This window comes from Hoplias malabaricus, chromosome 3 (genome assembly GCF_029633855.1).
Source record: "Hoplias malabaricus isolate fHopMal1 chromosome 3, fHopMal1.hap1, whole genome shotgun sequence".
In the NCBI taxonomy this organism is placed as follows: Eukaryota; Metazoa; Chordata; class Actinopteri; order Characiformes; family Erythrinidae; genus Hoplias; species Hoplias malabaricus.
Genome location: NC_089802.1, coordinates 30,221,580 through 30,244,861, shown reverse-complemented (window position 1 = coordinate 30,244,861; position 23,282 = coordinate 30,221,580). Strand labels below are relative to the sequence as shown.

General features: G+C 40.1%; 1 protein-coding gene across 1 annotated transcript; it reads left to right on the top strand.

Annotated features, from left to right (window-relative positions):
• The first annotated feature begins 888 nt into the window (after window positions 1-888).
• On the top strand, window positions 889-14,210 carry LOC136691400 (uncharacterized). The gene is made up of 24 exons (XM_066663960.1): window positions 889-947; window positions 2,452-2,505; window positions 2,705-2,731; window positions 2,936-3,066; window positions 3,481-3,738; window positions 3,834-3,932; window positions 5,118-5,247; window positions 5,611-5,738; window positions 6,778-7,059; window positions 7,129-7,227; window positions 7,375-7,492; window positions 7,711-7,838; window positions 8,878-9,159; window positions 9,229-9,327; window positions 9,474-9,591; window positions 9,873-10,003; window positions 11,261-11,527; window positions 11,601-11,702; window positions 11,797-11,914; window positions 12,404-12,582; window positions 12,670-12,833; window positions 13,162-13,416; window positions 13,664-13,826; window positions 14,109-14,210. The coding sequence occupies exons 2-24, from the start codon at window positions 2,466-2,468 to the stop codon at window positions 14,208-14,210; spliced, it is 3,420 nt and encodes a 1,139-aa protein (XP_066520057.1). The 5' UTR covers window positions 889-947; window positions 2,452-2,465.
• Window positions 14,211-23,282: the final 9,072 nt, after the last annotated feature.

Genomic DNA, 23,282 nt, shown 5'->3' with positions numbered 1-23,282 from the left:
GTCTCGCTTCCAAAAAGCAAGACATGGGTTTCAGGTGTCACATTCCTTGTGTAAAGCCACTCTTAAACGAGACTGTCAGAAGTGTCTCACTTCCAAAAAACAAGACATGAGTTTCAGCTGTCACATTCCTTGTGTCAAGCCACTCTTAAACAAGAGACCGTCAGAAGCGTCTCACTTCCAAAAAGGACTGGACTGCTGCTAAGTGGTCCAAAATGTTCTCTGATAAAAGTAAATTTTGATTTTCCTTTGGTCAGACATGACAAACAGATGTACAAGGAATATAATATTATAATTTATAAATGCATATTTTCGGAGAGGAGATTGCCCATCTTGTAAACCTTTTATGAAATAATAAAAATAATATTTTTTTCTACAGCAACTTACATCAATACAACTCTACGTGTTTTATATAAATTCTTTAAAATAAAGGTTATAAATTAAGAAAGTGTTAATAAGTGCAATTAAAGCCATAATACAAAAACCTATCATTTTTTTGCTTTTTTTTTTTTTTTTAAGTACACTACCACATCAAGGAAAGATTTTTAAATGTGTGACATTTGTTGACATATTGCATAAGTTTTTATATAATATTAAATTTAAAAAACTGTTGAGGAAGTATACATTTTCATTTAGAAATTCAAGAAAATGTGTAATTCAACCAGTGAAACTGTATCTTTAATGAAACTAAACGAGAACCTGTGTGCGTCTAGAATGAAACAGAAAAGAAACAGGACAAACTTCATATTTTAATTCAAGATTGATTTGGATAAAAGCTTGGTTGTTTTAATCAAAACTGAAAGTATTTTTACCCACGTTTAACAGGTTCCTCTTGGTAAATACCTGCATACATTTGTTATTGTATCAGAGTGTATATAACCCAAAATGATGCCCTTCTCATCAGGTGGCCTGTAGCTGCTCTACACACAGCACTGGTAATCTTTCATCTGGTAAGACATTCAATTAATCTGTTTTTCATTAAACTCAGTAAAAATAAATGGACTTAATTTGTAGATATATCTTAGTGAAAAATAAAGATGGTCTGTGGAAAATATCAATAAATAAGTTTAAATCCAAACCCTCATTTAGAAAAGTACTATTTTGTTAGGATTGTTTAACATTTTTCATGAATTGATGGGCCTCATCCATAAATTTTTCGTAAACACAAGCAAACTATACGTAATCTAAGAGTAATATGGATGTTATCGAAAACTCATTCATCAACAAATTCATCAACACTGTATGAACAGACTGTATGAACAGAATTTTTTAGAAAGTGAGTAGAAAGTACCAAATGTTTACAAATTGGGAGGACATTTACATTTCCTTAATATTAACACATTATTATCATCATCCACACAAATGAATGACCACCATGTAAATAAATATAAGAAAATCAATATTTTTATATTACGGGGAAAAAGTTATTTTTCATTGATAAAATTAGCTTTATCTGAGCAGTGTAATTCATTTGCTAAATAAATAAACAAACAAATAAATAAATAAGTGTTCACATAAAGTCAAGTAAAATCATTCCAATAGGTGGGATATTCTGTGTGTGGATGCGTAGGTTTAACCCTTTCCACATCTCTCCTTGTGGCAGTCCCGTATTATTTTAGGTTTCATCTAATACAATTCATCCACATACAATATCTGCAAACAAACTTTGTTTTTCACACTAGCTCATGACTTCTCACAACTGTATTCATTGTAATTATCATTATGCTTATTTAGGTGGTGCAGCAGGTAGTGTCACAGTTGAACAGCTCCAGGGACCTGGAGGTTGTGGGTTCGAGTCCTGCTCTGGGTGACTGTCTGTGAAAAATTTGGTGTGCTCTCCGCGTGGGTTTCCTCTCACAATCCAAAAACACAGGTTGGTAGGTGGATTGGTGATTACAAAATGTGAGTGCGTGTGTTGCCCTGTCGAGGGCGCCCCCTCCAGGGTGTATTCCTGCCTTGCGTCCAATGATTCCAGGTAGGCTCTGGACCCACCGTGACCCTGAACTGGATAAGCGCTTACAAATAATGAATGAATGAATTATGCTTATTTAGAATGTTGATAATTTTAAACATTACAAAAAAATAAAATCTTACATTAATGTTTTAGTCAAATGCCCATTAGTTAATGGATGTCTGAATACCAGGCTGCATTATGAAGACAGCTGTTTGCTGAGTGAAATTTTCTCTGATTATTTAAATTTATTCTTTTAATACTTAGTTCATACCTTTTTATATATAGCTACTATTAATTTAAGTGGAATCCTGCCAGATAACACCTTCAGCATCTTTCTGTCGTTACACACACTTTACACACTTTCACAAGCAGGTGAACATTTCAATGAATCTGGATGTTCATTGTTGATATGTAAGTCTCTCTCTCTCTCTCTCTCTCTCTCTCTCTCTCTCTCTCTCTCTCTCTCCCTCTCTCTCTCTCTTCCTTTTCCTGTGTTGTAGGTTCTCTTTTCAGAATGGATTTTCCACTTCCGCTGGTCGTTCTGCTCTGTTTGAGTGAGTCCATGTGCTGACCTTTACTAAATAGAGGGGTAAAAGGTCATGTGAAGTTATACATTCAGTTTTAGTATATTTCTATACTGCTTTTGTTTTTTAATATCGGAGATGGTGCAGAAGTGACTCAACACAATTGTTCTCTCTCTCTCTCTCCCTCTCTTTCTCTCTCTCTCTCTCTCTCTCTCTCTCTCTCCCTCAGGTGGAGTGGAAAAGACACAAGGACAAGGTCAGCTAGCTAACATTCCCCTTTCCTTCAGTTACATCATTGTGAGCTCTTAATTTAAGGAATGTACTGAGAATGTCTTCTGTTAGAAAATGCTACACTGAAGAAAGACCTTGAGAGAAAACTTGACAAACTTAAAAAAAACATTATTAGCAGAGGTCTCTGAAGTTGTGTGTTTGATCATAACTTTTAACAATTTTCTTCCAGCGCTGCCTGCACCACTCATTCAGTTTGGGTCTGGTGTCGTTCACTCTGCTGTTACTGGGGATGGAAATTGGCAAGGGATCCCACTTCAGCAGAATTTTTCCTACTTTGAAAGACAGTACAGTCAACTTTATGTAAGCGACAGAACAGAATGTTGTTTCAGGTTTATTTGCACCCTGGATAAATAATAAGAGCAAAACAGTAAATATTGAGCTATTTTTTATATGTTGACTTTATTCCTGTTTCAGAATAAAACATTTTACAATGAAGATTTTACTGCTGACATTCAGCCCCAGTCAGTTACTTTATAAAGTGCTGTAATTTTGTTTTGACTTTTTTTAACTGCCAGTACATATGTCAAAAGTCTATAAATCTCATTTAATAGTAGCTTGGGATGTGAGGACAATGGGAAATCAAGGCTGAGAAGGGTAGAATTATGATCAAAATAGCACACACTTCCTTGTTGTCCCGGGGTCACCGCCTCATGAATGATACACAGTCATACTGTTGAAGGTAAACTCTGAATTCTTCCTCTGCTTCTTCCTCAGCTCAGTATGGATGGTTTCCTGTCTTTTACACCCCTCACATTCGATGGCTACATCCCAATTTCAAACACAGACATCATTGCTCCACTGTGGACTGACCTTGACATGTACACCAGAGGAGACATCTCCTATGAGCAAGCCACAAATGGTCCTCTTCTGCAGACAGTTACAGACCAAATGGACTCGGTTTACCCTGGATTCACTGCTTCCTGGGTCTTTGTCAGCACTTGGTGGAACATGGAATTTGAACCTGACACAGGGGTAAGTGTCAATCACAGCCACAGCCATATCATTTCAGTTACTGCTTGAAAGCTGAACTATTTTTGATGATCTCTCTCTCTCTCTTTTTTTTTAAGGCTGTGACATTCCAAGTGGTCTTGGTCTCTGATAATGAAGGCCACACTTGTGTCATGATGAATTATGGGGTCATTCCTAATGATCCAGAGCCCTGGTTGGTGAGTAGAGGAGATTCTTATTTCTATATATTTTCTTTAAGAATTTTCATAACATTTCAAGATATAGCAGCACTGTACAATAGTATTTTTAATGTGTACTGATTTACAATGTTAACCCTCCTGTTATGTTCATTTGTCAGGAACAGCAGTGGTGGTCCCGGGTCAATTTGACATGGTGCATGTCATTGTGCATAATTACACAAAAGATGTCTGAAACCAAAAAAATCCTAACAAGCAATGTGAATATGTCACTACTAACTCCATTACTAATAATTCTATCAATATTTAGTACAGTGGTGTTCCTTACCTCCAACAGGTAATGGTTCAAATAATGGTTCAGTTAGGATAAATCACTTGTTTTACATAAAAAATACAACTTTTAAAAATTTTCACCACTTTATTACTTTTGAAAGACTGGCTGTCAAACGCACAACATGCTCACAACCAGGAACAACCGTCCTAGAGCTGTGTGACTGTGACACAACCTGCTGCACCACAGTGCCACTCCAATATCAGAATCATTATAATCAGTATTTAGCTCGAGATAGTCTTTGTCTTCAGACACATCCTCCTCTATTTCACTGTCATGAACAGTGATGACTTCCAGAGCCTTCTGGACTGTAATCCTTTTGCTTCGGCTGCTTATTTTGTAAAGGTCTGCCTGACACAGTGTAATGCTGGTAGGACTCCCATGCAGAGAATCTTTTATGTTTTGCCCCTCCCCTATTGAGTGTCCACTGAATGTGGGTGGAGTTTTCCCACGAGAACATTAATGGTTCATGTCAAAAATCATAACATCTGCACCTGTGTACCTGTGTGTGCATGTGTGTGTGTGTGTGCGTGTGCGTGTGTGTGTGTGTGTGTGTGTGTGTGATTGCAGTGAAATAAGTTTCACAGTTGCAAACAAAGAAATTCTCTGACATTTCTGACACCCTTTTACCTCCAGTTTGACTGCCGTGTCAAATTGACCCAAACAGTATCTATGTGATACAAACATGCGTGGTTGCAAATGTGTGAGATGAACTATTTCAATATGATATGTTGATTACACTAATTAAGGCAAGCAGAAGAAGTTTCACACTAAAACATATACTTTTAACTATTTTTCCTAGATCTTCAAACTTTAAAACAGGTCAATTTGAACATAACAGGAGGGTTAATTGTCTTTAAATTATGTTGTTCTAGGCTGGCTTACAGACACAGGACAACAATCAAAATTTCACCATTAACGTCTCCAACATCACTAACCTTCCTTCGAGTTCCAATGTTGGAATACCTGGTCGATGGATTTTCCAAGTTGCCGGTTCACCTCTGGGTACATTTAGTTTCACACTGTCTCCAAACTGATTTTATGATTAAAGACTCCACACCATTGACATGGATACTAAGAGTGTTTTATCAGTGCATCCAGAAAACTAAGTGTCCTTTACCTTTTACTTTAAAATCAAATGTATAAGCCTAGGTATAAAGAAATGGACATTTTGAGTTCCAGCTAATTTTATTTAGAAATTCATGGACCAAGATTTATGGATGGCTCTTTACTAGGGCAGCTCCCGAATATTAAGAAATTGGTTCGTAGGTTTGCAGGTTAGCGGGCCCTATTCTTTATATACTGGTCTGTTAGTAAGAGTCACTCAACCAAATTAATGAACTATTTATATTATCAAATTTCTTCCAGCTCCAACCATACTGTTTCCTGTTCTGTCTTCTGCTGGTCATCTTGATCTTCATTATGATGGAAATTACCAACAGATCCAGCTCATCCAGCCATTTAACTACTTTGGAAGATCTTACTCACAATTATATGTAAGCAAAACAATGAATAATTTTCAGTGTAAGGTGTATTCTGTGACAGTAACTTTGAGCACAGTTAACAGCCAAGGCATAATCATTCAAGGCTAAGGTAAGAGTAATCAAGAGGAGCATTTAGTAAGTGCTAATAACACAGTTTTATTTGATTAAACGCCTCACAGATATTCACCTGGAGTGGGACCCACAACCTTGGAGGTTTCAGAGACCTTTCAGACAAGGATCTCCCAGAAGTGAAGTCATAGAGAATGTACTAGAATGTACTACAAGTTAGATAAAACATTACCAAATTCTCCACATCTCCACATAATTCCTTTACACTTATGACCAACACAGTACTACCACATATGGGTTCAAACCATGAACCCTAAAAGCTATCAAAAGCCCCATTTGAACAGAAATAATTTGACGCTGGGAGGTGTCAGTAACTTTTATGGTGGATTCGTACTGAATAAGAAATCTTGTTGAAAATGATGAGATGTTGAGATGATTCACGCACTGCCGTTACATAGTGTGGATCAGGCACAACAGATCTACTGGTGTTTTTAGACTATCACTACTGTTCTGACACAGTCTTCCCACCAAAACTATCCAACCCACAACTACCTTATTTCTAAGTCCTTCAAAATATATAATGGCAGAGATGATGACAAAACGCCTTATTAATCCTTCACACTTTTATTATAATTGAGATGATAAATAGTTTAATGGTAACTGAATGAGTAGAATACATATTTATAACAAGTCTGTACATGTGTAGGCTATTGTGCACAAATCCTACCTACAACTACCATTTCTCTACTGATTGTCCATTCTCTCAGCTCCACTGACCAAACAGGAGCACTCTGTAGTTATAATTACAGACTGTAGTCCACCTGTGCATTTTATATGCATCTATGCTGCTATTCTTTAGATTAACAAGACAGCAGCAAGTAATAAGAGAAACATTAATTATAGAGCAGCTTAGAAAGATAACTTGCTTTCGTGCAGTATTTAGAATTTTATAAGTAATTATTTCTATTTATTTATTTTTCAGCTGAGCATGGATGGCTTCCTGTCTTTTGATTTTAATTCTAACCTAAACGCTGATGGCTACTATCCATATAACCAATTACCAAGTGCAAACATGATCGCTGGACTCTGGACAGATATTGACACTTACACCAGAGGAAACATTACCTTCGAGCAAGCTACAAGTGGCCCCCTTCTGCAACAGGCTACAACTGTAATTAAACAGAGTTTCAATTTGACCAGCTTCTCTGCCACCTGGATGTTCGTGGGCACTTGGCAGAATGTGGAATTTGAACCTGACACAGGGGTAAGTGCCCGTCCTTATAACTGAGCTGCTGCCTCCAGACCAACATCTGACATCTTTGTTCTCTTTAAGGCGGTCACTTTCCAAGTGGTCTTGATCTCTGGTGCAGACAGTAGCTCTTATGCCCTGTTGCATTATGTCACCATTCCTACTGATCTTGGATACTGGACGGTAAGAGGCGCATGATCCTGTATACATGTAATTTAAATTTTTTTTCACAATGTTCCAAGATCTTCACATATCCAAAACTCTAAAGAATTTATTCTCTTTTAATAGCATTTGCTCTATTGATTCTTTTATTTAAATGATTGTTTTTAGGCCGGTTATCAGACAGCAGACAACAGCTATCAGTTCCAACTCCCAGTCTCCAATATTACTAGCCTCCCTTCATCCACCAATGTTGGAGTTCTCGGTCGCTGGGCTTTTAAAGTTAACGGTACAGAATCTAGAGCTTGTGGTCTTTGCTGTTGTTGTTGTGGTGTGTGTGTGTGTGTGTGTGTGTGTGTGTGTGTGTGTGTGTGTGTGTGTTTTTAAAGTTTAGTTAGCGAGCAGGTTTGCAGGTTAGCGAGCCCTATTCTTTATATACAACTGGTCTGTTAGTAAGAGTTGCTCAACCAAATTAATGAACTATTTATATTATCAAATTTCTTCCAGCTCCAACCATACTGTTTCCTGTTCTGTCTTCTGCTGGTCATCTTGATCTTCATTATGATGGAAATTACCAACAGATCCAGCTCATCCAGCCATTTAACTACTTTGGAAGATCTTTCTCACAATTATATGTAAGCAAAACAATGAAAAATTTTCAGTGTAAGATGTATTCCGTGACAGTAACTTTGAGCACAGTTAACAGCCAAGGCATAATCATTCAAGGCTAAGGTAAGAGTAATCAAGAGGAGCATTTAGTAAGTGCTAATAACACAGTTTTATTTGATTAAACGCCTCACAGATATTCACCTGGAGTGGGACCCACAACCTTGGAGGTTTCAGAGACCTTTCAGACAAGGATCTCCCAGAAGTGAAGTCATAGAGAATGTACTAGAATGTACTACAAGTTAGATAAAACATTACCAAATTCTCCACATCTCCACATAATTCCTTTACACTTATGACCAACACAGTACTACCACATATGGGTTCAAACCATGAACCCTAAAAGCTATCAAAAGCCCCATTTGAACAGAAATAATTTGACGCTGGGAGGTGTCAGTAACTTTTATGGTGGATTCGTACTGAATAAGAAATCTTGTTGAAAATGATGAGATGTTGAGATGATTCACGCACTGCCGTTACATAGTGTGGATCAGGCACAACAGATCTACTGGTGATTTTAGACTATCACTACTGTTCTGACACAGTCTTCCCACCAAAACTATCCAACCCACAACTACCTTATTTCCAAGTCCTTCAAAATATATAATGGCAGAGATGATGACAAAACGCCTTATTAATCCTTCACACATTTATTATAATTGAGATGATAAATAGTTTAATGGTAACTGAATGAGTTGAATACATATTTATAACAAGTCTGTACATGTGTAGGCTATTGTGCACAAATCCTACCTACAACTACCATTTCTCTACTGATTGTCCATTCTCTCAGCTCCACTGACCATATAGGAGAACTCTGTAGTTACAATTTCAGACTGTAGTCCACCTGTGCATTTTATATGCATCTATGCTGCTATTCTTTAGATTAACAAGACAGCAGTAAGTAATAAGAGAAACATTAATTACAGAGCAGCTTAGAAAGATGACTTGCTTTCATGCAGTATTTAGAATTTTATAAGTAATTATTTCTATTTTTTTCTTTTTCAGTTGAGCATGGATGGCTTCCTGTCTTTTGATTTTAATTCTAACCTCTACACTGATGGCTACTATCCATATAACCAATTACCAAGTGCAAACATGATCGCTGGACTCTGGACTGATATTGACACTTACACCAGAGGAGACATTACCTTCCAGCAAGCTACAAGTGGCCCCCTTCTGCAACAGGCTACAACTGTAATTAAACAGAGTTTCAATTTGACCAGCTTCTCTGCCACCTGGGTGTTCGTGGGCACTTGGCAGAATGTGGAATTTGAACCTGACACAGGGGTAAGTGCCAGTCCTTATAACTGAGCTGCTGCCTCAAGACCAACGTCTGACATCTTTGTTCTCTTTAAGGCGGTCACTTTCCAAGTGGTCTTGATCTCTGGTGCAGACAGTAGCTCTTACGCCCTGCTGCATTATGTCACCATTCCTACTGATTATGAATACTGGAAGGTAAGAGGCGCATGATCCTGTATACATGTAATTTTAGGTTTTTTCACAATGTTCCAAGATCTCCAAATATCTAAAACTCTAAGGAGTTTATTCTCTTTTAATAGCATTTGCTCTATTGATTCTTTTATTTAAATGATTGTTTTTAGGCCGGTTATCAGACAGCAGACAACAGCTATCAGTTCCAACTCCCAGTCTCCACTATTACAAGCCTCCCTACATCCACAAATGTTGGAGTTCTCGGTCGCTGGGCTTTTAAAGTTAACGGTACAGAATCTAGAGCTTGTGGTCTTTGCTGTTGTTGTGTGTATGTGTGTGTGTGTGTGTGTGTGTGTGTGTGAGAGAGAGCGTGTGTGTGTGTGTGTGTGTGTGTTTAATATTTAAAGCAATTTATCTAAATTAAATTATTCTTAATTTTTTAATTTATATGATATTTTATTGCAAATAAAAAAAATACTAATATTTACTAAAGCACAGAACACAATACCTCACCATCCCATGATTAGAGTGTAACACTAGTGCTAAAAAACTGATTGGGTGTTTTCCAGAACCGTTTGGGCTATTCTTTCCTGTGCTACCTACGGCTGTCCAGAACGCTCTTACTGGAGACGGGTCTTATGTTCAGATCCAGCTTCAGCAGCCCTTCTCCTACGCTTCAAAACAATACTCAACACTATATGTAAGTAGAAAAAAGGCAGATGTAAAAAAATAAATATTAAAAACCACATCATCTTATTGTAAATGTCTGACAGACAATAACTTTGCTATAGTATATTACAATAACATGGTTGTTCTTGGGCGGCATGGTGGTGCAGCAGGGAGTGTCACAGGTTGTGGGAGGTTGTGGGTTCGATTCCCGCTCCAGGTGACTGTCTGTGAGGAGTGTGTTTGCGTAGGTTTCCTCCGGGTGCTCCGGTTTCCTCCCACAGTCCAAAAACACATGTTGGTAGGTGGATTGGTGACTCCAGTGTGTGTGTGTGTGTGTGTGTTGCCCTGTGAAGGACTGGCGCCTCCTCCAGGGTGTATTCCCTGCCTTGCGCCCAATGATTCCATGTAGGCTCTGGATCCACCGCGACCCTGAATTGGATAATGGTTACAGATAATGAATGAATGGTTGTTCTGCTATGACTGACTAAATAACTAAATAAACAAATAAATGCTTCTGGAATTCAACTGGGAAAAAATTTGTACTGAAGTAATTTAATAATGTTACCTTTTTTCTTTATTTAAAAAGATGCATATTTAGAGATGAATCTAATAACCACCAGCAAACAATCATTTTGTTTTGCACAGCATATTTGCAAGTGTTAAATAAATACAATTAGTGTTAAATGATCACAGAGGGATCACAGACCTTATTACCCTCAGTGTTCATTTAAAATTAGGTTCAGGGTTTTAATTCTGTTCCCTTGATCCAGACCAAACAAGAACACGATAAATTGTTAAATTTTAGTTCTGATTTGGTTTAATTTCACACTGATACTTTTATAATTGTGGCGTACGTGTGATTTTATTTTGTCTGATGCCTTTTAATATCTGATATTTGGTCGTGGTTTGCTTGTTTGGTACACATCAGTGTTCAAAGGGTGCATTCACACTTACTCTAACGAACCCCACTAATTATACAATTGCACCACGGTTTGTTTTAATCCAATCAAAGCTGACAATCTAATCACAAATTAAAAGTGAAATTGATGTGTGCATTCCATAAATACAGGTTGTTAAATTAGACAGTTGCAGTTTATGATGTTACTGACAAACCTGTTTGGATCTCGTAAACAGTTTGGTGTAGTCTAATAGGTATTTTGGCTTTACAAAAAAATAAAAATAAATAAAAGATGACCATATCATGATTACAAATCACCTCAAAAAAACAAGTGGCTGCAATTCATACAGTCCTTAAAGGAACTGAGATATATTTTTATTTCTCCCTCAGCTCTATATGGATGGTTTCGTGTCTTTTCAAGCTATCCCTCAATATGATGGCTACTATCCATACATCAGTGCAGACATCATTGCTGCACTGTGGACTGACATTGACATTTACACAAGAAACAACATCTCCTATGAGCAAGCCACAAGCGGACCTCTTATAAATCAGGCTTCATCTGCAATTCAACAACTCTTCCCTGGAACAGCCTTCACCGCAGGCTGGGTCTTCGTTGCCACTTGGAGTAATGTGGAGTTTGAGCCTGATGTGGGGGTTAGTGCACATCAATACAGTTCATTCTCTAAATCCACATGTTCAGTGTGTGACATATATTTTCTTCTTGAAGGGGGTGACTTTCCAGATTGTCTTGATCTCGGATGGAGACAGTGACGTGTCTTACGTCCTGTTCAACTATGGTGACATGCCGAATGATCCTGAAGCCTGGAAGGTGAGAGAAACCAATAAAATACTTTAGTACATTCTGAGAAGAGAGACAATTTCTGTAGTATTTAATACTTTGCTTGGGATTTTAATCTTTCTAGGCTGGTTATTTCACTGCGGACAACACCCAACAATACACCATTTCAGTCCCCAGTACCACCAACCTTCGTACAAGCACTAATGTCGGCAAGCCTGGTCGATGGGCCTTCCGTGTTGATGGTAAAAATCACAAATTTATTCATTAACTTATTTATTTATTAACTTAATTAACAAATGTATTTATTGTTTATTTAGTTATTTATTAACTTCTGTAAATGTTCAGCTTCTTTTACAAAGTTTGAGTTTGATATTTTAATGCCATGTGAAAGCCTAATTTTTACACATATGGGCACTACAAGACACATTGAGACACATTCTTTATTAATGATGGCTCATTGTTTGTGATGTAAATCTCTCTCTCTCTCTCTCTCTCTCTCTCTCTCTCTCTCTCTCTCTCTCTCTCTCTCTAGCCTGTGCGTTTTTGAACTGCTCCACCAATGAGATGTGTGTAGTGAGATCTGGAGTTTACGGCTGTGCCTGTGCAGACAATAACCCAAGGCCCAATCCAGACAGTTTTGGTAAATGTTTCATTCAAAATCTCATTTTTAAATTGTTTTACATGTTTTATCAAAGGCAATATTTGACACTGCTGACTATGTTTTCTCTCAGATTCTGTCGAGACATGTGGAGGAACTAATCTGTCAGTGTCTCTGTCCCGTTGCCAGCTGTTTGAGGCAGGGTTTTCTTCACAACTTCTCCACCTGAACGACCCCAGCTGCACGGGGCAGATACAGAATGACCGACTGGTGTTCAGTTTTAAAGACAATGAATGTGGCACAATCTTGCAGGTGAAACAGAGGCTCTGTAATTAGAGAGATATGGTAGTAGAAAAAAAGACTTGTCTGATTGTCCGAAACTATATCTGTGTTTTTTAGACTAATGCAACTAACTTCATCTACAAGAACGCCATTCAGATGTTCAATGGCCCATATCAACAGAGTATGATCAGTCGTGACAGATGGCTGAATGTTAGCTTCTCCTGTGTGTATCCGCTCATTCAGACAATTGACGCGCCCACTCTCTTCCAGGCCACTAGCGGGTAATGATTTTTGCAGCTGCAGTTAATCGTCATAATTTATTTCAAATATATTTGATAAGACTTCACAATAAGGGTACATTAATTAAAAGTAACTAATAAAGTATTAAGTAATAAGACAGAAAAAACATCACTAAACAGATAAGTAAACTAAATAATAATTTACTAATACATATATACATACATAGTACATATACTAATATAAAATACTAGAAGAATGATGCTTAATGCTAGTTCTTCACAGATATTCACAGTTACGGACTATTGTACTTTACATCAGTGACACTGTGTCCTTGTTGAACATTATTAATTCAGTCTATTTTTTCTACAGTGTTGTCAGCAAAAACCTGCCTAGTGGACAGGGCACATACCAGATCAGTTTGACACCCTACGCTGATGCTTCATTCACCAATCCTTTAGTGGGCACTGTCACTCTTGGAGTAAACCAGCAGATCTATATATCTTTGAGCATAAGTGGAGTTGATGCTCAGCAGTTCACCGCGGTCCTGGACAGTTGCTGGGCCACACCGAATGTACAGTACTACTACTACTACTACAACGCTCGCTGGGACCTGGTCACTAATGGGTAAGAGGAAAATCTTTACACAGTGCAATCACTAACCACATACTGTATCTGAGTTGGTTTCACAGGACTTAAGAAACACAATAGTCAGATGGTCCCATGTTGAATCTGATTAGATGATCCCATCTAATCTACTGTTTGAAGATTCATTTCAGAGATGAAAAATGTGAGAGGGAAGTCACTTCAAATGTATCCTTGTGAATTCCCAGGTTGCCCCCACTCACCCTGATTTTCCCTGATCTTTTAACAGGTGTCCTAACCCTCAGGACGGTACAGTGCAGGTACTGCAGAATGGAGTCTCCTTATCTGACTACTTCTCCTTCAGGATGTTCACCTTCACTGGTCTTTCCAACTCATTCAACCTGCACTGCCAGGTTCACCTGTGTCTGAGAAATGGAGGACAGTGTGCTCTGGTATGTTCAGCTCAAAGTTATCTGAAAGAAAGACAACCTTGACAAATGACATAGTTTTTTTTTTTTAAATAATAGCAGCTGAATTCTCTTGTAATTCTATTTTAGATGCTGTGTTATTATTGTGTTCACTTATTTTCTCTTAGAATATTAACAAAAACTGGTCATTTGACCAGAACTGTCAGACATTTATTAGAATGAGATCCTTATTTCTGTGGTGTTTGACAGCAGAGTAGCTGATATATGAAAACCAATATTGAAATGTTACTATTTTTACTTTCTCAGCCATGCACTGATAATGATGATGATGATGACGATAAAGGCTCAAGAAGACGACGCAGGTCTATGGACTTCCACGACACCGCTGCCATCAGCATGAGCTTCTAACCTTCCTCTTTTGAAACTCGCATTTGTCAACATATGGCATTTAATGAGACTCTTTTATTCCTTTCTATACAAATAGTCCGTGATTACTTAATAATATCTGACATATTATCTAAACTGGGGATATGATCATAGTACTGGTTCTGTTGAAAAAAAATTAATAAACATTTCTGAGCATTCAAAAATTTGTCAGTGTTATTACAAACCGGATTCCAAAAAAGTTGGGACATGTAGTGTATGTTGTGTATACACCGTGATATATACATAAATATATATATATTATATATATTTATATATTGTGTTTGTAGCGTTGACCTTATGCAAACTCTTGTGATTACTGATATTTGACTAATGATAATAATTAAAATTTTATAATTTAAGTAATTAAAACGTTAGCAATTAGTTTGAGAATGAATAATGGCCAAGCTAAGTGAGTTCTTCAGGATCTTCAGACTTTTAATGAACAGACTCCACACACTGTGATTTCAAATAATGGAAATATTTATTAAAAGTAAAAGAATATTTACTTAACATAGCATAATCTTAAAATCTCATGGCATCAACGCAGGTGAAGCCAATTCGAATTGGAAGATAAGCTAGGCGATATGGCTTGTGACTAATGTGTTCCTAACTGAGATTTAATTAACGTATAAGTTTATCAAGAGACTTAATTCAATTTGCAGCTCTGGAAGTGCATAGGTTTAGCTTACTTTTCCGTCGATTCTCAACTACTCGTCGGGTACAGAGGCTCTTTGAGGTCCTGGAAGTGATGGCGTCCCGCTTAGTTCCCGCAGTTCTTCGTGGAAGTTTCAGGCTGGGTCAGCGTGGAGTCCGTTCCTCCGCTGGTCGAGTCGCCTCGGGCGTACTCAGAGCGTGGTGACACAGAAGACAGGATTCCCTCTGGCTCAATGTCCTGAGTAGGAGGGTCCACTATGTGGACATAGGGACAAAAGCTTCGCTGGTTCCTGCAGATCCAGAACTGAAAATCGTTTCAATAGACTTATACTTATTCTGCGACTTTCTTCTATCTCGGCGGTGTTTCTTACTCTGGCCATGAATAAGTTCACCTGCTTTGATCAGTCGTGAGATTAAACTTAGATTGGGCAATAAAACATAAACACAATTAAAAAGAAAAGAAGGTATTCAAGTCACTCGACGTTACTGGTAAATTTTCTTTCACACTCTAGATGGCGCAAGACGTCTCTTGGGAAGCTGAGTGAGGTCCTTTTAAAGTCTTTGTTCGTCGGCGTAACGAAGAGAAAAACGTCTCGCTTGGAGAGGTTGAAAATTAGAGAGAGCGTAAGAGAAAGAGAAAGATTCAAAAAGGAAGAGGAAAGTAGAGTAGCGTAGCGTAGTAAGTGTAAAAGTGAGCGAAATGAGTCGGCACCCTCTTTTCAAAGGTAGCGCGGTCACGCCCTATTGGGAGGTGTCCTTCCTTTGATTGGATCCGGGGTCCACGTATACACAAAATTGAATATCATAGGAATTACTTATACATACTTGTGGTATAGCATAATATGTGTCCTAGATTATTGCTATCAAACATCTACGTATAATTTTATTTTGGGTACGTCATGATCACATACCACTACAATATTGTGTTGTTATATTAACTCGAGATATTAACTCGTTTTCTTAGTTAGAAACAGAAACTTTCTTTCATGATTGAAAACAGTAATACACATCACTTCATTGGTTGGTAGACGTTCATCTGAGGACACAAAGAGTGACATTAATACATATCGCGTACACACATTTATTAGAATTTGATTATTTCCATTATGTATCCAGGCGACCTCAGGCGAGACGTGATTTAGCCAACGTCCACTTGGGGTCGCTGTTGGTCCATGCTGTTCGTCTTGTGCGGATGGTTACTGGGAGGTCAACCCGAGTTCAGTCAGTTTTACCATCTGCCGATCCCACACGAGATAACGTTTTCCCCGTTTAGGCACCACTCGTCATAAAACGGGATTGTTACTCATAGTTATTCCCCACTTTGTTTGTTCTCCCCTCTGCCTAAAAGCATTATAACTGTCCTGTTATCTTTCATCCTAAGGAGATGAGGGAGGGTGTCGCTGGAAAGTGTCCTGCTCAGTCTTTGATGAGAGTTTGTACACACACACAAAATTCTGTGGAATGTGGGTTCTGTTCCAAACAAAAATCCTTGTTAAAGTGGAGAGTTTTTCATTTCTCTATTCGATCCATACTCCACTACATTCCCCCCTTTTTTCAGTCTTATGGTCCGGCAGGGAGCATGGAGCTGAAAAGAACTTTTGCTCTGGAGGAAGGTGAGATCAGCAAGCATATTCAAACACATTTCCAGAGCTGATGTCTTCCTATCAGTGTATGGGTGCATATGGAGTGTTGATGTTTGCATGCTGAAGGGATTCTAATTATTTAGGGGTAGGTCTTGTTCAAACGCAACCTCGAGAGCTGGTTCTTCGACATGACCTTTGGCTTCATATCTAAAACTTGGGGTTCACCTCTCTTGGCTCTCTTATGTCTAACGAATTTGACCATTTTATTAGACCAAGTTTCTAACCTGCTCTGGGGGGCTCGAGTGCTTTTGAAATAGAACCAAGCTATACCAAAGGTCAAAAGATATCCTAATCCTATCAGGGTAACTAGTAAGGTGTCCGGAGTGGACCATGCATAGGTGACAGGCTGAACTGGCCATAGGGGTTGAGACGACAGCTCTCTAAGAGTGTTATCTATGGGGGTTAGATCAATGACTTGGGTTCCCTCATATTCTAGGCGAGTTAGTGTTTTAGTATCTAGCTCGATGGTGTGTTTGGAGAAGAACTCTGAGATTTCTATGTCGCTCTCATATTGGTCAGGGTTTAGGTGATACAGGGCCAGGTCTCCTACATGTAGGATTGCGTTTACGGGAACGTCTACCCAGAAAGTTTGGCTAGGAAGGAGTACCCTTTCTGAGGTGTCATGTTGATCATAGGTTAGTAGGGCCTCTCTAAAGTGGATGTTAACCAACTAACGGTTTCCAACAATCTCAGCTTGAGTACTAGTTACCAAACATCGGGGTGTGACGACTACCAGACATTGAGTATTACTCATCATAGGCTTAAGGCCACAAATCCCATTTGCGCTGTCACGAATAAAAGGTTTGCTAGGGCACAAGTAGTGGATGTCTTTAGTGAGTGTGCACATAAGCAAATTGGGTACCAGATATAGGTCAGGGTTATCGTCTCGGTATGCTACAAGAGATGTTGTCTTTACACGAACATAGGCAGAATCTTGCCAGAAGCCAACGTTGACAACATCTTTCAAACGGTAGATGTTTTCAGGCGCCATTATGGGAAGGTTAATGATGAATGCTAATTCTCGGTCTTGAGGATTAACATAAATTGGGATGGCGCTGCCTAAGGTATAGGCTAGGTGGGCTTGGAGATCAGTAACTACTTCTCGAGTTGCTGTAGACAAAATCTCCTGTACTAAGGATAGAGGCACCAGGTAGGGAGGAATTCTCCCCATGGCTAGGCTATCCACAGAGGAGCTGATTTCTTGTAGCATATCAGACAATAGCATATTCACAAGCTGGATGTGGGCAAGGTCAAGTTGCACTACTGAAAGCATAGAGTTAACCGTCTGGAGCGTTTTGTTCAAAGCGACACTGTGAGCATTGAACACTACAACGGTGCCACGTAGGGTTTGCCCAATTGTTTGCAGGTGCTGCTGCTGTTTGTCTAATTGGGTTTTAATGTTTGGAATTTCAGCTTGCAATTCCCCTACTTGACGTTTGACAGTAGCTACATTGACGGCGTTGACGGCGGATGTTCCGAGACTCAGTAGTGATCCCACAATTGCAGCTGCCATTAGCAATTCGCTTATGAAGCGTTTAGGTCGTTTGTTAAAATCATTTAGTTCTGATTGCGTCACGGTAAACTTTTGTAGCTGGCGGAGCATATGAGATATGTCAGCTTCAGCATGGTTGATAGCTTCCTCAGTCCATCTAACTCCATTCCGGCCAGTCTGCAAAGTGGTTATCTGTAGGTTTTTGCTACACGCTTCGGCGGGATTCAACCGTACCAATACTCTCTGGGTATGGAGGCGGCAATTAGTGATTAGCAGTCCCGGCTGGTCTTTCAGTATTATTCCTGAGTCAGGACCCGGTTCAATCACTTCAGGGAGCACGGCGGTTCCTAGGGAGCCAACGATCAGGAGAATGAGCAGCAGGGCCATCCTACCGGGAGAGATGCTCATGGTTAGATTTAGGGTATTTACGGCGAGTCGTTTTAGACAAGTTATAAAGTTTTTCACTATACCCCCCTTTTGATAAAAATTTCCTAAGGTAAACACTCTACAATAATTGACGATGAGGGACTAGGGTCTTGCACCCTGAGTGTCCTCAGTCTGGTTAGAAGCATGTTGCCTGCTAAAGAGTGAGAGGAAAAGGGGAAAAAGGGGTAGAAGAACTAAGGTGTGAGTAAAAGTTTGTAGTTGTTTGTTAACCAACACCCTTCTTGCCTTTGGTTCTGTTGTTTATGACCTAACACAAGCATTAGTATCCCCTACAAGTCCCATGGGGGTTGTGTGTGGTCTGATTTGGTTGCGGTGGACCCACTTGAGTTCAGTACTGCCCCGATCTTTGTTTATCTTGATCCTGTAAACAACGGGGGACAGTTTGTCTGTGATCTTATAGGGACTGGACCATCGGGGTAGGAATTTGCGGGCCAGATTCCCTCCTGTTTTTCGCGACCTTCCAACAGGTTGGACAAAGATGTAGTACCATACCTTGTCCCCTATTTGGAGTTCGTCGTGGGATGCCTTGTGATCATAGTACGCTTTGCGACCTTCTGCACTTTTTTCCAGTTTCTGCTGGGCAAAGGTGAAAGTGGCTTGGAGGTGTTTCTGCAGATCCTCCATATACTGATGAGTGGTGTAGGCTACTGCTATGCTAGCTTCACCTGGCTGATATAACAGATGTAGAGGCAGAGTCATCTGTTTCCCTGTCATCAACTCAAAGGGTGAGACCCCGACCGCATCGTGTGGGGTCGCCCGTATGGCCATCAGTACAAGGGGTAGCTCGACATCCCAGTCTCGTTGGTTTGCTGCTACGTACTTTTTCAGTATGCTAACAACAGTTCGGTTGGCTCGCTCTACCTGACCTGAGCTTTGAGGATGGTAGCTAATGTGAAGGCTGGCTTTTACTCCTAAGAGTTGCCAGAGCTGCTGCATGACCTCAGCTGTGAAATGTGTCCCTCTGTCAGAGTCTGTCAGGCCAAACCGTGAGAAGACATGGTTCATCAGTAAGTATGCAGTGGTTAACGCTGTGTCATTCGGTGCAGGGAGGCATTTTACCCATTTAGTGAATGCACACGTGAATGTGAGGAAGTACTTGTTACCTCTTACTGTTCGAGTGAGTGGTCCAACCCAGTCTATCTGGAGGTTTGACCAAGGGAAGGATAATCCTTTCTTTTGCAAGGGGGCTCTATGAAGAGGATTTGAGGGTTGAAATTGGCAACATACCAGACAGCCTTTAATGTAGTCAGCCTAATCTTTTACCATGTGGGGCCACCTGCCGGAGCGCATGGTGTGTTGCTTTGACTCCTTTGTGTCCCGCAGAAGGGGAGTCATGGGCGTGCATCAGCATCACCCCCCTGTGGCACTGAGGAACCACGAACGTAGGTGAAGTGTGCGAGTCAGTGGCATGAACAAGCAAGCCTTTGACGACTTGGAGGGACGCTCTGGCGCCGTATAGGTCTTTAAGGCCTGGTATGGTGTCAAGATGGGCTATTGGGCTGAGATGGGACATGTAGATGGGTCAGAGACATGGCTAAGCATTTTAGAAATCGATGGGTCTCGAGCTTGTAGAGTAACTAAGTCAGCGTCAGAAAAAGTAGGGTTAATAGAGACAATGGTAGTTTTAGCATTGTCAGGCGATGCCTTCGTTACAGTTCGAGACCGTGTAATGGCTAGGACTTCGATGTCGGGCGGGTTTGGATAAAGGGAGGGATCGAATGTCCACGATGTGCCTTTGCGGGCCCCTTGTTTGGCTAAGCTATCTGCTTGGTCATTGAATTCTTTGTCATCTCCCGGGACTCGGGAGTGACCTCTCACTTTCTTCCAGTAGATCTGCAGGTCATGTGTGTCTACCAAGTGTTCACACGCCGCGAAAAGCTCTTTGTGTTTGACTGGCTTTTTGTTTGATGTGGTGTAGTTGTTGGTTTTCCACAGTTTCAAGTGGCATGTGAAGCTTAGGCTCGCGTAGTTGGAGTCTGTGCAGATCACCAACATTTTTACGCTTTTCTGGATCGCAGACTGAATTGTTATGAGAATTCCTGCTATTTCAGCATATTGGGAGGACTGAGCACCCAATTTGAAACTTAGGGGTTCGTGAGGCCACCCGTTTATTCCGATAATACCCACCCCTGCCATCAGGGTGTGTTCTCAGCGGAACGAACAACCATCTACATACGCAGTGACAAGGTCTTTGCATGTGTTAGGATCAAAATAGTGGTGGTTAGCCACGGTAGGTAAGAGGGATTCTGGAGCTTGTGGCACTTGTGAAGGAATGTCTCCTTCACATCGCCTGCAGGAAGCAAGGCCTGTGCCTAGGGGGCTCTTGTAGTTTTGTGCGTAACGTACCTCCAAGTCAATCCTTTGGAGAGCCATTAGCCAAGAGGCTACTCGAGCGTTAGTTACTACACCCTCTCGAATTCGTTGGCTGTTCAGGAAAGTGACTGGCTGATGATGAGTTTCAACAATCACCTTCTGACCACCTAGGTAGTTGGAGAAATGTTTGACTGCCCACACTGTTGCTAGTAGTGCTTTTTCACAGTCACTGTATTTGTTTTCAGCAGCCAGCATAGTTTTACTAGCGTAGGCTATGACACGTTTGTCTCTGTCATGTAATTGATACAGACCGGAGCTGAGACAGTGATCAGAGAACCCTACTTCTAGGTAGAATTCTTTGCTACTGTCAGGATAGGCAAGGCATGGGGCCGTGCACAGTTTTGAATTTAGTGCTTGCATGGCTTGTTCCTGGGCTTTGCCCCAGGTGAATGGAGTATCCTTTTTTAGTAGGTCGTAAAGTGGACGAGCTAGGTCCGCATAGTTTTCTATGAACTGGCGTGAGTAGTTGCATACTCCTAAGAAACTGCGGAGTTCCTTAAGATTGGTGGGTGCTGCGAGGTTTGTTACCCCTTGCAGTCAACTCACTTGCGGTTCAACACCATCAGTGCTTACCAGCAGACCAATGTAATTCACCTTTGTTCTGCACCACTGACATTTTGAGAGTGATATTTTCGCACCTGCTGTTGTGAGCTGGTCAAGAACATGATCAATCTCGTCAATATGTGCCTGTAAGGAGTGGCATATCCAAAGGGGAACCGAGTGAATGTGTACTGTCGGTTTGCAAAGGTGAAAGCTAGCTTGTGTTGGTGTTCTGCTTGCACCGGGATGGTCCAGAAGCCAGAGGCTACATGTGGAAAAATGGTGGTGGAAAAGTATTTAGCGTTTCAGACCGAGGGGAGTTCTTGCTCTAATTGTGTCATCGGCCACCAAGACAAGGGAACCTGTTGATTTAGTTTCCGGTAGTCGATGGTCAGGCGCCATTTACCATTAGGTTTTATGATGGGCCATAATGGTGCCGAGTACTTGCTGTTACAGGGTCGAATTATGCCCTTTTCTAGCAAGTCATCAATGATTTCTTGTACCGGTTCATAGGATGCCAACGGAATTTTGTATTGGCGGACAAATGTGGTGCTCCTGGACGAGTGGGAATGCGCACTGAATGAATGTCAGTGAGACCACAGTCCGTTGAATCTTTGGCAAAAGATTTTTGATATTTAAGAAGCACTTCACAGAGTTTCTCACGTTCTTCTTTGCTTTGGAGGGCATCGGCCTCCTTTAGAACTTGTTCGACTTGGATACGAAATTCGGAGTCAGATAATTCTTTTGAATTGAGTGAATATGAAGTGTCTTCTCCCGCTTCGGGAAGAAGAGATGGTTCCCAGGAGGATTCCGGGGATGAATCTAAAGAAAGAACCATGACCGTCATTTGATCATCGTCAGCAAGATCTATTCTGCAAATGGCGTCTTTACCCATATCTAGAGCTGAGAAGAGAGCAACAGCTCGTGTCGGATGAGTATAGAACACCTTTGATTCTGGATGATGCGGCAAGTTAGGGACGACCAAGAAATAATGGGTGAGTACCCTTTTGTTCCACTGGATGGTTAGAGCACAGATTCCATCAGTGGGTGACATTGCTTTTGATGTCGGGTTAAGAGGAAAGCGACAGGGACTGCTCACCAAAAGAATATTTGGTTGAGTGAGGCGCAGGGTGTCAAAGAGGGTTTGGCTTATGGTGGACTTGTCGGTCCACAGAGCCAGAACTACATTGTCCAAAATGGCGCAGAGCCGCGCACTTCAAAAACAACCAAGCTTATTTTTCAACGGTATATACCACAGAACAGATTTTCATCAGTAACATACACAACACGAAATTGCCTACATCAAGCTTTGAATCTCAATTGTTATTCAGCAACATAAACAGCGGAAAGCATTTCATAAACCCAAGCTGCGATTATTTATCAGTGTTTACAGTTTGTTCATTAAAAGACTTTTTCCTGGCCCCACGTTGGGCGCCAAAAATAATAAATGGGTATATGTAGTGTATGTTGTGTATACACCGTGATATATATATATAAATATATATATTATATATTTTTATATATTGTGTTTGTAGCATTGACCTTATCCAAACTCTTGTGATTACTGATATTTGACTAATGATAATAATTAAAATTTTATAATTTAAGTAATTAAAATGTTAGCAATTAGTTTGAGAATGAATAATGGCCAAGCTAAGTGAGTTCTTCAGGATCTTCAGACTTTTAATGAATGACTTTTAGTGAATGACTCCACACACTGTGATTTCAAATAATGGAAATATTTATTAAAAGAAAGAGAATATTTACTTAACAGCACAATCTTAAAATCTCACTGCATCAACGCAGGTGAAGCCGATTCGAATTGGAAGATAAGCTAGGCGATATGGCTTGTGACTAATGTGTTGCTAACTGAGATTTAATTAACGTATAAGTTTATCAAGAGAC